General features: G+C 34.1%; 1 protein-coding gene across 4 annotated transcripts in view; it reads left to right on the top strand.

Annotated features, from left to right (window-relative positions):
• Positions 1–16,848, top strand: part of AP3B1 (adaptor related protein complex 3 subunit beta 1) — a 284,409-nt gene that overhangs the window by 246,766 nt on the left and 20,795 nt on the right. For all 4 annotated transcript variants that reach the window (XM_059418118.1, XM_059418119.1, XM_059418117.1 and 1 more), the window contains 2 exons: positions 1,272–1,503; positions 7,044–7,128. In XM_059418118.1, coding sequence (XP_059274101.1) covers positions 1,272–1,503; positions 7,044–7,128 — 317 coding nt within the window. The remainder of the gene's footprint in view (positions 1–1,271; positions 1,504–7,043; positions 7,129–16,848) is intronic.

Raw genomic sequence — 16,848 nt, 5'->3', positions numbered from 1 at the left:
ACTAGTGTTATTAAGTTTTAATGTCATCAGGTATCATTGGCATGATGAACATGTTGAATAGGTTGGAATGTACTCACAATTATAATAGAAAATCTAGTTTGGGAGAGCACACTTGTTAGGAAAAAATCTTTATTAGGCTTGTTTAATTACAAATTGATTTTTTTTCTTTTTTTAAGCTTGCCATGTCAGGTCAAGCCATATGCAGTAGTTTGACTTTGAATGAAAAGATAGCTATCACATGATTTTAGAAAGAACTGTGTTTCTTCATTTAATATGTTTCCTCTGAATGCACTCAAGATTGAAGGGAGATTTAACTAAAAGAGGCTAAAATTCAACAGAAGGATATAAAGAGACAATTAGCCAAGAAAATGCTAATGCGTTGGTAGGGGATGGAGTTATAAAAGACACTTTGTTTTGTCCAATAATTGAATCATATTATAGGGCTACAAGAAATAAAACAATGTGGTACTGGTTTAACAACTCAGTCAAGGTCCAAAAATGTCTCCAAGTACATAAATAATCAGAATGTTTGCATTTATAGGTCACTGAGGAAAAGCCAATCATTAAATCATATTCAGACAATTGGTTAAGTATTTGAAGAAAATAATTAAGTATAGAGGTCAATATATGTACATCAGTTCCACACAAATTAAAAATTGCAACCATGAGAGTTCTAAAAGAAAATAAAAGTGAATAGTTACCTGAGTTCAAAGTAAGGAAGCTCTTTTTAATCATTAAAGCAAAGGAAGAAACCACCTTAAAGATAGTCTTCATTTTATGGTGAAAGAAATTTGAGGTGAAAAAAGTTCAAGGAGTTGAATTTAGAAATGAAGGTGCAAGATGTTCATTATTGGTAGATGATAGTATCTTACAGTTCAAAAATCTCAAGAAAATCAACTGACAAATTATTAGAACTAATAAGAAAATTAGCAAGATGCCGGAATGCAGTATACCTAGGAAAAAAACTAACAAAAAAGTTTATAAACTCTAAAAAAATTGAATATACAACAGCTTAATCTTATTAGGCACATATTATCAAAATATTTTAATATATGTTATAGAGTACAGAAAAATATAAATGCTGTTTTGAAGGTGGTTTCTTTACATTTTTGTATAATTTCTGACTTAATATTTATGGGTATGATGTTTGTTATTGTGGTTTATATAATACTTTAGGAAAAATAGGAGTTAAATATCATATCATTTATATATTGTCTGAGAATAAATGTACTTACTAATTCATCTTTATTTGTTTTTCCAATGTGCAATAGGTCAATACTCCTGTCTTTGTACCAGTGAAAACTCATGTGCTGCTTCATCGAATGAGTGGAAGAGGCCTAGCTGCACATTATTTCTTTCCAAGGCAGCCTTGTATTTTTGGTGATAAGATGGTCTCCATACAAATAACGTTAAATAATACTACTGATCGGAAGATAGAAAATATACACATAGGAGGGAAAAAACTACCTATGGGCATGCAGATGCATGTTTTTAATCCAATAGGTAAATACTAATTTTCATTTAAAACTATATATTTTATACTTAAATATATTTGTTTTTTTTGTTTTGTTTTGTTTTGTTTTTAAAGATTTTATTTATTTTATTTGATAGAGATCACAAGTAGGCAGAGAGGCAGACAGAGAGAGAGAGGAGGAAGCAGGCTCCCTGCTGAACAGAGAGCCCGATATGGGACTCGATCCCAGGACCCTGAGATCATGACCTGAGCCGAAGGCAGCGGCTTAACCCACTGAGCCACCCAGGCGCCCCTAAATATATTTGTTTTAAAGGGAAGATAAAATACATATTATTTTATTGACTATATTTGTGAATATAATCAGTTCATGTTTGTTTTCCTTTTTTAAACTGAATTCATCATACAAAAATGAATGCACTGCTTTGTTCTTAGTGAATCAGGTGCCAGCAATGGGGAAATGTACTAGTAGTGATGAAAAAATGCCTCTGAAGAAACAAAATTGCTTCTCATTTTACTGTCATCACTTTCCCTCTGCTTCTCTTCCTTGCCAACTTCATTCCCTGCCTGGATGTAGTCTACCTTTTTGAATCCTATTTCCCCTTCCATGTTTCCTCTCATATTCCATAAATTGGAAAGTGAAGAGAGCAAAGGCTGAGAGAATGTATGCTACAGGCATACACTATAAAATTGCCCGTAGTGTATTACTAGTGTTTATACACATCATGTTTTAAAATATTTTTGATCTTCTGCTACCACTTAGAAATCTAGATGTTTTTACATTAAAAAACAAACCCAGGGGCGCCTGGGTGGCTCAGTGGGTTAAGGCCTCTGCCTTTGGCTCAGGTCATGATCCCAGGGTCCTGGGATCGAGCCCCGCATCGGGCTCTCTGCTCGGCAGGGAGCCTGCTTCCTCCTCTCTCTGACTCCCTCTCTGCCTACTTGTAGTCTCTGTCTGTCAAATAAAAAATTAAAAAAAAAAAAAAAAACAAAACAAAACCAGAAATCTCACCTTTTCCGGGGGATGAAGCACAAGATAGGACAGTCCTCGTCCTCTATTCCCACCTGCAGCACCACCAATTGACGCAGAAGGGGCTGCCACTTAGATGCACTGTGTGCTTTCCAACCTCCATGCTCATCAACTGTCATTTCCTTCCATTTTTTAAGTATTTTACCAGAAGTATACCTTTCAAAAATTAAGTGTAACAATTGTGTGTTACTTTTGAGTTTAATGTAATAATTAGAATGTCTGCCTTTTATTTTTTTTCTGTTTTGTCTAAGTGAAAATGGGCCTAAAGTTTAGTTGGGAGACACTTCAGGCAATAATATCAATTAAAAAGGATATAAGGTTTCTGTTATTGATTTCTTGAAATGTTGTTTTCAGAACAACATTCCTTTTTATAATACTTTAGGTGAGCAAAACCTTTTAAGCAGGCAACTGTGCCGCCTTTACTCATTATTTCACATAACTATTCTATTTTTCTTCATTTTTGCCTGAGCTCTTTGACATTGTTGAATACTTTCTTGCAGTTTTCATGAGTCATTCAGTAAAGGAAGTCATTATTTGTGTTATATTTTTATACAAAGGAATAAAACAATTCCTAACAGATGACATATGGTAGATGTTTATAAGCAACCAAAGTAGTTAAAGTGACTTGACTTTGGATCCACTTTTAATACACTTTTAAAAATAATTTGGTAATTAAGACACCATTTCATGAATACTGAGTGTCCTGATTTTTAGTTAATTACTCTGTGAAGTTAATATATTGGTAAGGAGTTCTAGAATATCCCAATTTGTATTCTTTTTTTAGTGCTTAAAATCCAGCATTTTTTACCTAGTTAAAAAATTAGTTTAGTTTAAGAAATGTCAAGTAGCTGATAAATGAATTGTCTGAAGGTTGAAAATGTTAGCCAAAGGTTAAAACAGTAGAACAGTATTAACTTTTCTTCGAGCTGGCATAATGAGTTGATGAGTTGACCTTTTGTTGGCCTATGTAGAATAGAAGAAATAAATATAATAAATTTCATAGTATGGCCTTAACACAGAAATAAAATATGAATATATACCATTGCTTCAGTACTAGCCATAGACTTTTCTTTTCTTGGGAAAACTTTATGACTGTAATGTTTTTTTCATTTTGTTGGCATTTTATTGAATACCCTCAAGATGTAGAGTTCTTTCTTGTGCAGTAAGACCACCTTGTCTCTTTTATCAGTAGATTACAGTAGAGTTACAGAGTATGATATACCTTAATTAGTCCTCCAGAAACATCTTAAGAATACAACAAAGAACAAATACTGTATGTTGATGTTTTTGTGAAATGAAGGAAATAAGACATTTACTTAATAACCACATATGTATATGTTAAGGAGTGCAACAGCTTTCTTATTTGTCACCAGTCTGTGTTCTTTTTGTCTGTAATATGTAATGACTTTGGTCTCGATTTTCTCCTGCCTTTAGCATGAAACTGTATTTCTTGCAAGAGTATTAGAAATAATGTGCTGTCCCATTTTTCCCAAAGAGACCAAGTATGTAAGAGATTTAAAATGCACATGAAAATTAGCAAGACAGGAAACAACGTGTGTTGGAGAGGATGTGGAGAAAGGGGAACCCTCTTACACTGTTGGTGGGAATGCAAGTTGGTGCAGCCACTTTGGAAAACAGTGTGGAGATTCCTTAAGAAATTAAAAATAGAGCTTCCCTATGACCCTGCAATTGCACTACTGGGTATTTACCCAAAAAGAAGGGCCATCTGTACCCCAATGTTTATAGCAGCAATGGCCACGGTCGCCAAACTGTGGAAAGAACCAAGATGCCCTTCAGCGAATGAATGGATAAGGAAGATGTGGTCCATATACACTATGGAGAATTATGCCTCCATCAGAAAGAATGAATACCCAACTTTTGTAGCAACATGTATGGGACTGGAGGAGATTATGCTGAGTGAAATAAGTCAAGCAGAGTCAATTATCATATGGTTTCACTTACTTGTGGAGCATAACAAATAACATGGAGGTCATGGGAAGATGGAGAGGAGAAGGGAGTTGAGGGAAATTGGAAGGGGAGGTGAACCATGAAGAAACTCTGGACTCTGAAAAACAATCTGAGGATTTTGAAGGGGCGGGAGGAGATTGAGGGAGCCAAGTGGTGGGTATTACGGAGGGCACATATGGCATGGAACACTGGGTATGGTGCATAAACAATGAATTCTGTTACACTGAAAAGAAATAAATAATTTTTAAAAATGTTATTCAGAAAAAAAAAACTAAATAAATAAAATAAAATGCACATGTGCACACACACACACACACACACCCCTTAGGCTCTGCACTATATTCACTGACTTTATGTCAACAATTGACAAGTTTGAGTTCAGCTAGTATTTCACTAGTTCCTGTACAACTGTGGAATCAAAGTTAGTGGCAGCCTGTGTGATTTCTTTTTTCATTATTAATGGTATGGTATAATAGAGCCCATGTTTTTCAGCCATTTCTGTATAATCCTTTTATGTGTATAGCACTGATCTGGAGGTAGTATCCAAATACATACAACTAATTGAGTAAACTTTCCCAACGTAGTATATTTCAAATAATATAAATCAATTATATGAATAGTTTTATGCTGATCACTTGGCTCTTGAAGCATTTATATAATAAAACATGCCATTGATCATGAGCTGTCCTCCAGAATTAGTGTGGCACTAAGCTCACGGTTAATTATCTTAAGCCTGAAGATGGTACCAAACTGTGTCAAAGACTGCTGTCAACAAGGCATCTTGTGAACTGTCACTTTGTCAAACGAAATACAAGGATACATGATGTAGAGAGATTTAAAATATGAACGCCATCATGTTTTGGAGATGACAGCATTTACCACCTGTGTATCATCTTTCTATGGCACGAAAGAAAGCATTAAGGAGTCACTAAAGTATATGACTAAATAGTGTGACTGGCAGAGCTGTGAACTGATAAGGTGTAGCTGTAGGAAAAATGTAAACAAATATCATTGTAATTACTTGCTCTACAATAAAGTCAGTTTGCTAAAGATGTAGACAGCAAGTCTTTTGGAACTTGTGAAGCATCCTGATAAATTTTAGATTTATAAACAAATGAAATTCAAACTGGAATCAGCAAACCGACATGCACACTAATAAATCAATAACGTTTTAAAATTGGCATCAAGGGGACCCTGGGTGGCTCAGTCTTTAAGTATCTGCCTTTGGCTTAGATCATGATCCCAGGGTTCTGGGATCGAGCCCCATATCGGGCTCCCCGCTCGGGGGGAAGCCTGCTTCTCCCTCTCCCGCTCCCCCTGCTTGTTTTCCTTCTCTTGTTGTGTCTCTCTCTGCCAAATAAATAAATAAAATCTTAAAAAAAAAAATCAAACAATTAATCCTGATCTTCATTGAACCTGTGAGACATAAATATACTTCTTAATATATTAAGTTTGTTGAATTATTATTTGTCCCATCTGTACCATCGTTTCTGTCATCGTTAGCATAAAATGGCAAACCATACTTATCAATAATCCCTTCAGTAGTCAGAGTCTCCCAGATTAGAGTGTTCTTGCTAAAATATAACTGCATCTTACTAAGATATATACAGAATAAAGGTAAATATAAAGCTACTGTGCAGTATGACTGCAGTTATTCCGAAGACTTTGAACAAAGTAGAAATCAAAAGTGGATGGTTTCTGTATAAATATACAATACACACTTTATTTTTATTTTTGTTTATACTAATATATATGGCACTAATTTTATATATTACCATATATTTAAGATTCCTCATAATTCTAATCCATAGACAAACTTTAATCATAAGCAGAATAAAATGGTGCTTTAAATTTTATCACTGTAAACTGAAAGGAACTGTTATTATCTATTGAAACAGTTATATCCTATTCTTGGTTAGTTGATAGAGGAGGCTTCAGAAATTCTAAACGTCTAAGATGCCATTTTATTATTTGTTTTCTCATGACAATCTAATTAATTTTTCCTCCAATAATTCTTTAAATAATGCAATTAGACTTATTATTTTAGTTCTTATATTACCAGTTGTCTTGGTTAATTTCTGAATACAAATTGATTTCTTCTTGCAGCTTTGCTTTAATTTGCATTTTTAAATGTTGGATTTTTATTTCCATTTGAGACTTGGGATATTGTTTAAAATTTACATTTTATATCTAGAATAAATATTCCATAGTTGTAAGTACATAATCTCTAAAAAGCAGCCAGAGAGTCCTTTATAGTATAGTTGCTCCAAACAGGAATACATTTATTTCCTTCTCACCTTCAATACCTATAAAGACAATATCATAACATGAAATGATATATTTCTGAAACAGAAATATATGCAGAACTAAGTTATGGAAAAGAAAGTCTTCAAGCAGAATAGTGAAATTACTTTATAATTTACTTTAATATTCTTAGTTTGAAATTGTTCTTATAAGCCATCATTAAATTTGACTGTTTTAACCAAACTACAAACATTACATAAGTTTTCAGGGTTTAGTTTGCCTCTTTTCATGTCCTCCATGTCTTCATGTCTAAATTATCTTATTTCCTAGAATCTCTCGAGCCTGAGGGATCCATTACTGTTTCAGTGGGTATTGACTTTTGTGATTCCACTCAGACTGCCAGTTTCCAGTTGTGGTAAGTTCAATTGTTCTCCTGTATTTGATATTACCTGTAAAGGATAGCAGATCAAAAGCTAGGCTTTCAACAACTTTTCTCTTTGAGAGACAAAACGTTTAAACAAATGTGCTTTTCTTTGACAATATTTAGACTACAGTGGAATAGTTGTACGAATTGTAGTGTATGTCTTTCTAGTATTTGTTACACGGCTAGCCATTACAGTCTGCCATGTATGACTGAAATTCACAGTTAAAGTAACAAGCTATTGCTATATGATATTCTTAATTGGTAACTCTGTGATTTTAAAAAATTCGTGAGGAAAATTCAGGAGAAATTAAAAATTTTAGTAATACTGAATAGCCCAGAGAAGATATCTTTTAAGATATCCTTTATGTTATCTTAAGCCTCTTAAGTAGAGAAGTATTGATTCTGTCAGTACCTAAAACCCATACATTTTTCCCTTTTTACTCTATTTTTTTTTCCTTTTACTTTAATTTACAAACTGCTTCTGATAAAACTTGAAAAAGCAGAGAGAAGCTGGCAGAGGTTTCTTGGGTGAATACTGTTCAAAAGAACCTTTCTAGGATTGGATTTTATTAATGTTATAATTTTCATGTAGTGTTTTATACATTTCTGATGAAGTCCAGAAATCATTAGCAAATTAATACAAAGCTATATTCATCCATCTATAAGAATTATTTTTGAACTCTGACACTTTTCTGATATAGGATATGATTTGTTACTTTGATTTGAAATTGCTTTGTTTTTATTCGAACAAGAATTGAAATATTTTATTTACCTAAATTTTAACTATCTTACAAGAGAATTTGTTACAATAAAAATCACTGAGTTTAGGAAATAGACATTTTTGAATAAATTTATGGGTTAAATATTGTGAACTTTTTTCTTTTGCATATACCTATTCAATTTACCAGTAATTCAGGCCTAATATTGTACCATTTATTGCTGAGAACCTGCAATGATGAATATAAGCAATGTAGCATAACACATTGATTTTATGCAGATCATCACCTTTATGTTTTGGGAGGTCTGCTATATTAGTGATATATAAAAACTGATTACTTTTCTCAACATTGCCTAGTAATTGTTTATTATTTTTCTATTAGACAAACAACACAGATCAATATTACTGACCACAAGACTATGAGTAACATCACTCTAAATAGATTTGCCTCCAACACCAGAGGTATATTCATTTTAATGATTCACCAATGTGAGCCCAATGACAAAGCCCAAGTTAGGGCAAAATTAAGAACTAAAAAAATTATTTTTCTTATCAGTTTATATATTCTATATAATGAGGTAGGGGTTCTTAAAATACTTTTCATTATAGATTTCCTCTGTGGTCCATTGGACAAGATTTGCATTTTATCTGTGATACTTAACTACAGTCCTTTAGGGATAAGTATGTATGTAGTGTTTGATTTTTTTTTTTACCTACATTGAGGAGTGTATATGAACAATTTTTTCTCAAATTTTTATGCTAATTTTAGGAAAATGATGAATTTATGTTATATAGAAAATAGCCTTAGCTATTATAAACACTTATATTAATATATTTTCTATTGTGAATGTATAAATTATTTTAGATTTTATTGAATGCATAAACATACTAGATCAAAAATTATTTTTTTGTATGTTCCAAAAGAACACCTTGTCTTGCATCAAATGTAATTGATCCTGAAGCAATGTAATCACAATTACTCACTTTCTTAATTGGCCTGCCCAAAATCAGAAAATGGAAACCGATCGACAGTGTTTAAATCAATAGCTTCATAGTAGTGCTAGTGGGGGTAGGGAGATAGCAGTAATGGGTAGATCAATTGGTCTTTGATGCCAATCACTGACTGTGCCTTTTGCATAGTAAATAGCACTTTTTGCTTAGTGATGTGCTATATTAGTCTTGGTAGTTCAATAAAAAGGGGAAAAAAAGCAAGAATGGCTGATATTGAATTTTTTCCTCGAAATACATTATACAAATCGATAGGTAAAATTATGGGTAATAAGAGCATATTTGGTAAGAAGCCTTCAGAAATGCTGAGAACATGGACTGTAAGCCTTTCAGATACACTCGTATTTATTAAAAGAAACAAGAGTAAAATGATTCTATTTTAGTCTCTACATTAATTCTGTATCATTATAGTTATATGATACATATATAGATAGAATATTATATGTAGTTATATTAATACTTCATAGGTGTTAATGTCTCTTTTTTTTGCTTTGCATTTTAAATGATCATCAAATCAAGTCCTTGATAAAATTTATTGAGATTTAAAATGTGTATAATATACATAAATATATCTCTCTAAATGTAGATGCAATGCATAAACAGTTCTCTTGCTTATAAACAGCAGATATTAATGTGTAGCTGGTATGCAAAATAATATGTCTTGGCTCAAGTTAGAGGGCTGAACCCTAGCATCCACCCCTCTTTTTTGCCCCAAATCTACTAATAAGACAGAAACACATTCTTTAAGAATGGGTACTAGAAACAAAGTGAAAGAATGTCATTATCTCACCAGAAATTGTGAAGAATTGTTGGCATTTAGAAAGCAAATGGGAGCACATAACCAATAACAGAGAAAATAAAAACCACAGAGCAAAACACTCACCCAAGAAAACAATGGTAGGAACAAATCTAGCAGAATATCAAGTACAAAGTAAACAAGTGAAAAGAAAAGTTAGAGGAAGACATTCATTGGGAAATCAAAGAACTGCTTCCAATCCCCAGTTCTCCAACCTTACCCTACCTAGCAGTAGGCAACATTCACATTTAGTCAGAGACCTAAAAACTACTCTTTAATGTAAATGAACTACTTTCTTGGAAGGACTTTTGGTGCTGATGTGGGGGCCTAAGACAACAGCAGGGTTTGAGTTTGTGGGAAGGAGCCAGATGATCAGAGAGGAGGTGAAACGCAGTTCTATCCCAGAGAGTAATATTCTCAGTTCTCTACCACTAGAGCAAAGTCACTCCTAAACCTGTTGTTGGAGAGAAAAGGTCATTGCCTTTCGCCCTCCCAACTTCATATGCATGTAACCGGTCATGTCTCACCCACAAGGAAACATAAGTTCGCCCACCAGGGGAGAGGAAACCACAGTGATAATACTATATGTCAAACAATTGCAGTATACTAGGCATTTTTCTAAACAATTGTGTTGTAAGTGTTAATTTATTTAATTCTCAAACAGTTCCATAAGTATTACTATCCAATTTTAGAGGTGAGTAAACTGAGGCACAGTAAGAGTAAGAAACTTGTCTAAAATATAGCTGATAGGGGTGCCTTGGGTGGCTCACTTGGTTAAGTATCTGCCTTCGGTTCAGGTTCTGATCCCGGGTCCTGTGATTGAGACCCACATCAGGCTCCCTGCTCAGGAGGGAGTTTCCTTATCCCTCACCCTCTTCCTCCCCCTACCTCCACTCATGTTCTCTCTCTATCAAATAAATAAAATAAAATCTTTAAAATAAATAAATAAATAAATAAATAAAATATAGTTAATAGATAGCAGACTTGCTGTGTATATTAATTAGCCAGTCCTTCATTATGAACATAAATGCACAGCTTAGGAGAACCAGACTTTTTTGAGGGGAAGCATGTTTGAAAGGGAAGGCTCAAGGTCATTACAAAGACTCACCATGATGGAATTAGTCTGAGAAAGAGACGATAGCTTTAAAAATTATACTTATTCGGGGCTCCTGGGTGGCTCAGTGGGTTAAAAATTATACTTTATCTAATCTAAGAGAACACTACATCTGTAAAGCAAGAACATAGTGCTTATTCTGGAAAAGGAGCAATTAGAAAATTTTAAATACACTCTTGGAAATTTAAAAATATAGTGCCAAAAGAAATTCAGTAGATGCATAATAGAAAACACACAGCTGAGTACTGAGTAGTGTTCTGGAAGAGTGAATCAGTGAAATCAACTGGAATAGAAAACAAAACAAAACAAAAAATAGAAACCATGCAAGAAAGGTTAAAGGAATCAATTTGTCTAATAAATCTAGAAGGAAAGAAAAGAAATAATAGAGGGAAGAAATAATTCAAGAAAATATAGAAGAAAAAAAATTCCCAAGCAAAAGAAATGCACAAGCCTTCAGATTAAAATGACCCATCAAAGGTCAAGCAGGATGAATGTGATCAACAATAAGACCATATTCTGATGAAATTTTTGGTAAGGAGCAAGCCGTAGTAGTATCTTTCAGAGTGGAAAAAAAAGTAACTTACCTGAAAAAGAACAAGAATGTGAACAAAATTAGATTTCTCATCAGTATTGTCATCATTTCTGGTTGCCAGAAGGCAAAGAACATGACCTTTAAATTTTTAAGGAAACCAAACAGGCATTTTTCAGACAAGCAGATTCTGTCAGTTTACCACCCTCAGATCCTCTCTGTGGTAAAAACCTTTGTTTAATGTGAAACAGAGAAAAACCCAGAGTCCAAAAAGAAGTAGTGGACAAAGAATTCTACCTGTAAAACCTATCAATGTGTAAAATAATCATTCACACAAAATGTAGAAAATCTTAATAATAAACTGGAACCAAAATCTCAAAATGGACAAGTTTGAGAAGGAATGATGGTATTTGGCAAAAGGATTGATTGGTGGCAAAAAGATTAAATATGATCTAAAACATTAAAGCTACCCTCTAAAGTAATGGGAATATGAGATGTAATAACCCCAAATAACTAGAGGTGAGAAGAAAAGGAGGGATTAAAACTTGATCAGTTTAACAAAGGAGAAGAAAATAGTGTGGAAAATAGAACATAAAATAATATGGCTAGAAGGGGCCACACATACTATCATCATTCCTATCAGTAAGATAAATTCCATTTACATTAAATATGTAAAAACAGAATTCAACATATGCTATTTATAAGAACCCCACCTTAAGAGAATGACAGAGGATCACCTGAATGGCTCAAGTGGTTAAGTATCCAACTCTTGATTTCAGCTCAAATCATGTTCTCAGGGTCATGAGATTGAGCCCTACATTGGGCTCTACAGTCAGCATGGAGTCTGCTTGGTATTCTCTGATCCCTCTCCCTCCACCTGCCCCCGCCCTTAAAAAAATAAAGAAGTCTTTAAAAAAGAATAAAAGAAAAATTGAGGATAGCAAAATGAAATCTATAAGTATGTGTGTATGTTATCAGAAAGATGATAAAAAGAATATGGGGTGATACTAAAAAATTTTTAAAAGCACTTCATATTAAGAAAATTGTCCTATTCATTGCAATCCTCTACAAGAATATAAGTTACAAACTTTTCAGTAACATAGCTTTGTAATATGTAAAGCAAAAAGTAATGAAATCCTAGAAGAAATTGACAAAGCCATTTGTTAACAAATCAAAGAGGAAGATAGATATTTAATAAACATTCAGGTAGATATAAATATATACATTAATGTCACAAAATTTCAATAATTCAGTTATCTGACTTGATATAAGATATGTGTATTTGCAAAGAATTCCTTTTTTTCCTGACTACAAAAAAAAAAAAAAAACATTTTTTTAAAAAGGGTAGAATGTACAAGAAAGTTAGAAAAACTTTAGGCTAATATGATTAGAGATATTAAAAAAAAAAAAATGGACACCTGGGTGGTTCAATGGGTTAAAGCCTCTGCCTTCAGCTCAAGTCATGATCCCAGAGTCCTGGGATTGAGCCCCACATCAGGCTCTCTGCTCAGCAGGGAGCCTGCTCCCTCCTCTCTCTCTGCCTGCTTCTCTGTGATCTGTTAAATAAATAAATAAATAATCTTAAAAAAAAAAAAGGACATGGGGTGCCTGGGTGGCTTAGTGGGTTAAGCCTCTGCCTTTGGCTCAGGTCATGATCTCAAGGTCCTGGGATTGAGCCTCACATTGGGCTCTCTGCTCAGTAGAGAGCCTGCTTTACCTTCTCCCTCTGCCTGCCTCTCTGCCTACTTGTGATATCTCTGTCAAATAAATAAATAAAATCTTAAAAAAAAAAAAGACATAAGAAAGATCAGAAAAGAGGAAGATGATAAAAAGATCTTCTGAATTACAAAATTATACTCTTGTTGTTCCACAGAATTATATTCTATAGCAGTGATTCAGAATATTTAGATGAAATAAATGGTTTCCTAGAAAAAATATGTTAGAAATAAAATTGACTAAATTGTACCAGAACTTCAGAAAAAAGATAATCTATTATTAAAACTTTTCTAGATCAGAGAAACATAAAGGAAGTATCCATGTCATTCTATAAAGCTCAGCATCACCTCAATTTTACTTTGTTTTTTTAAAGATTTTACTTGTTTATTATTTACTTATTTGAGAGAGAGAAAGAGAGCTAGCACAAGTGAGGGTGGGCAGGGAGAGGGAGAAGGAGAAGCAGACTCTCCACTAAGCAGGGAGCCCCATGTGGGGCTCAATCCCAGGACCTTGAGATCATTACTAGAGCTGAGAGCAGACACTTAACCAACTGAGCCACCCAGGCACCCCACCCCTGTTTTAAAACCTGAAAGGATAGCACACGAGTGTACATACTACTTGGTTTTGTAAATTCAGATGACTTCTGGGCCGTACAAGTTACCTAATTCACATGAAATAGCAAAAGGATTCTAAGTCAGAAAAGTAAAAGAAGTTTACCCATCTTCAACACTATTTCACATTTATATGGAAGTTCTAGCTGATACAGGAAGACAAGTAAACACAGAGATAGAAGTCCTAGGAAGGAAGAGACTGAATTATCATTTTTATCCAGTATATAGTTATCAACATAGAAAGTCTTAGAATCAACAGAAAATCTCATTAATGGGTTTAGAAATGTGGTACAAAACCATTAAATGGAAATCATTAACATTTCTATTTAACAGGAATGACCAATTTTAAAACATTACAGATAAAATTATTCTGTTTATAAGAATAGCAAAAGGAATAAATTAACAAGAAATACCTATGTGGGAATTTTTAAAAAATGTACCTGAAGGCATGAAAAGAAGATGTAAGTAAAATAATACATGTACTATGTTCCTAAGTGGAAGACAGTATTTTTTCTTCAAATTAATCTTCAACTTAGTGTGATTGTAGGCACAATTCCAGTAGGGCTTTCCAGGGAACTTGACAAATTTTTAAAATGCGACTGGAAAAGAAAATGTCATAAATCATAAACTATTACAAATAAAAAATTCTAAAAGTATTTAAATGTGATATACACAAATGTTTTCATACTCTTTGGGAGCAAGTGTCTTAAGTAAAATACAGTATTCAGAAAGAAAAAGAGAAAAAAAGATCAGGTTTAACTATTAAAAATTTTATACTTCTCTACAAAGAAGAAAAAGTCGATACCATAACAGGTGAGTGATGGTGAGAAACTAATGCAGCATATATAGCAGACAGAAGTTTAATACCAGAATATGTAAGGAACTCTCACAGTCAACGCAAAGGAATTCAGTAGAAAGGTGGAGAAAGGCTAACGATAACCAGTTTACAAGAAAAGAAATGCAAATGGCCAATAAACATAAGATTTTCAGCATCATTAACAACAGAGAAATCAAAATTAAAACATTTAACCAGTCAGATTGGCAAAAAAAAATTTTTTAAGATTTTATTTATTTGACAGACAGAGAGGCAGGCAGAGAGAGAGGGGGAAGCGGGCTCCCCGCTGAGCAGAGAGCCCGACACGGGGCTCCATTGCATGTCCCTGAAATCATGACCTGAGCGAAGGCAGAGGCCCAACCCCCTGAGCCAATTTGCAAAATTTTTAAATAAGTTTAGTATCTGACATCGACAGGGCATGTACTGTAGTACACTGTTTATGGAACCTTATTTGACACCACCTTTTTGGGGGCAGTTTGGCACTACCAAAATGCTGAATGTTCATACTCTTCTACTTAACAATGGCCTCTTCAGGGAATCAGGCCTAGGGAAATATTGCTGCTTGTGCAGAAGAAAATAGATCTAGCCAAGGGTATTAGGTAAGCATTGTTTATAGTAGAGAAGATTGCAAATGAGACTCAACAGGGAAATGCTGAAATAAATTCTGATACAACTTTATTATATAGGGAGATTTTGAGTATCTGTTATGGGATTAAGCACTATATTGGCAATGTTGTTTTTATCTAATCATTAAAAGTAACCTGCAAGGTAAGTTCCATTTTTCTTAACTTCTTAGATAAGGAAACTTGAGTTTCACAATAGACTCCTTGTCAATTTTCTCTTACCTAGAAATTTTACCAGTTTGGATCCCATGAGTTTGTGAAATAAAACTGTACGTAGTACAAGTATATGCATTACAGTTAAATATGACAGGCAGAATCTTGTATTACATTAAACTGTTACGCCATTTGAGCGCATATAACTAGGCTATTTAGAGCTGCCTAATAATAATACTTTGTTGACCTACTAATTTCAATAGATGCACATGTATCACTACTCATTTTCACCATTCCCTATCCATGCCAACTTATCTATGTTTAGCCCTACATTCAACCAAAGGGTGATCAAAAGAAAAAGAAGTGAGAGGAAAGAGAAGGAAAAGTATAGAGAGAAAGAAGTAGCCAACAAAAAGGGGCAAAATGGTAGAAAAGGAGGCACATAGAAAACTATGGAGGACATTCTAGACTACTAATATAAATGAACACTAATAAAAAATCTAAGTGAAAGTAAAGTTTCCTCAAAATAAAGAGGGAGCATTCCATCAAACTGGCTTATGAAGTATGTTAAATGCTAATTATATTAGTTAGATTTTGCATTCACTTGTAACAGAAACCCAAATGGGAGTTTCTTAACCAAATGGGGTTTATTATTCTACTAGTACAAGAACAGAGGTCAGCAGTTAGAGATGCTCAAGTGAGCCACACAATGCTACTAGGTCTCTTTCCAGTGGGTTGTTTTTGTCTGTTTGGTTTTTGTTGTTGGTTGGTTTGCTTTCCCCCCATATGCTTATTTCATTAGCATGTCCTGCCAGTCCTCACAGTTACAATATGGCTGCTTTACTCTCAGGCTTCTGTCTGCATTCCAGACTAAAAGGTGAAAACAAAGTGACATGGAGAGGAGCCATGTCTATGTTAGAAAAGCCAAACTTTCCCAGAAATCTCCTGCAGACTTCTGTTTATGTTTCATTGGCTGTAACTGGGTTACTTGATCACTTCTAGCCACTAGAGAGGCTAAGAGATACAGTGTTTCAGGGGGACACATTGTCTACCTGAACAAAGGCAGAGTTATGTAAGGTAGTATCAGCAAGTAGTATCTGCTGAATAAGCAGCAAATAGTATCTGCTAAAACAGTGTTTCAGTTTTATTTACATTTGCCACATAAGACCTGTTTTGGATGAACTTCTTTTCATAGTTTTTCATACATTTCATACATAATGTTAACCATTTTACCAGCTACAGAAAATAAAATATCACTAGCCAAAAGCAACAAAACCAAAGCATACCTAGTCAGGTTGAGTCATATATATATTGCAGATTGCTATGGGAAAATTTCAGGATCACTTTTTCCCTCCCAGAATTAAACCTGCTGCTTACCAACCTAGATTTTCATATATGCTTTAGAAGGCAAATGCTTCCCTTCTTTCCTTGCTCTCCCACCCTCCTCCCCTCTGGGAACCGGAGCTGTGCTGCTGCATGTGTTTGTGCTGGTGTGTGTGCGCACGCGCGCGTGTGTGTGTGTGTGTGTGTGTGTGTGTTTAAGGTTTTATTTATTTATTTGAGAGAGACAGAAATAGAGAGATAATGAGCAGTGTTGTGGGGAGGAGG

The sequence above is a fragment of the Mustela nigripes genome, chromosome 12 (genome assembly GCF_022355385.1).
Source record: "Mustela nigripes isolate SB6536 chromosome 12, MUSNIG.SB6536, whole genome shotgun sequence".
Taxonomy (NCBI): domain Eukaryota; kingdom Metazoa; phylum Chordata; class Mammalia; order Carnivora; family Mustelidae; genus Mustela; species Mustela nigripes.
Note: the sequence above shows the minus strand (reverse complement) of the source record. Positions and strands in the feature narration are given on the sequence as shown.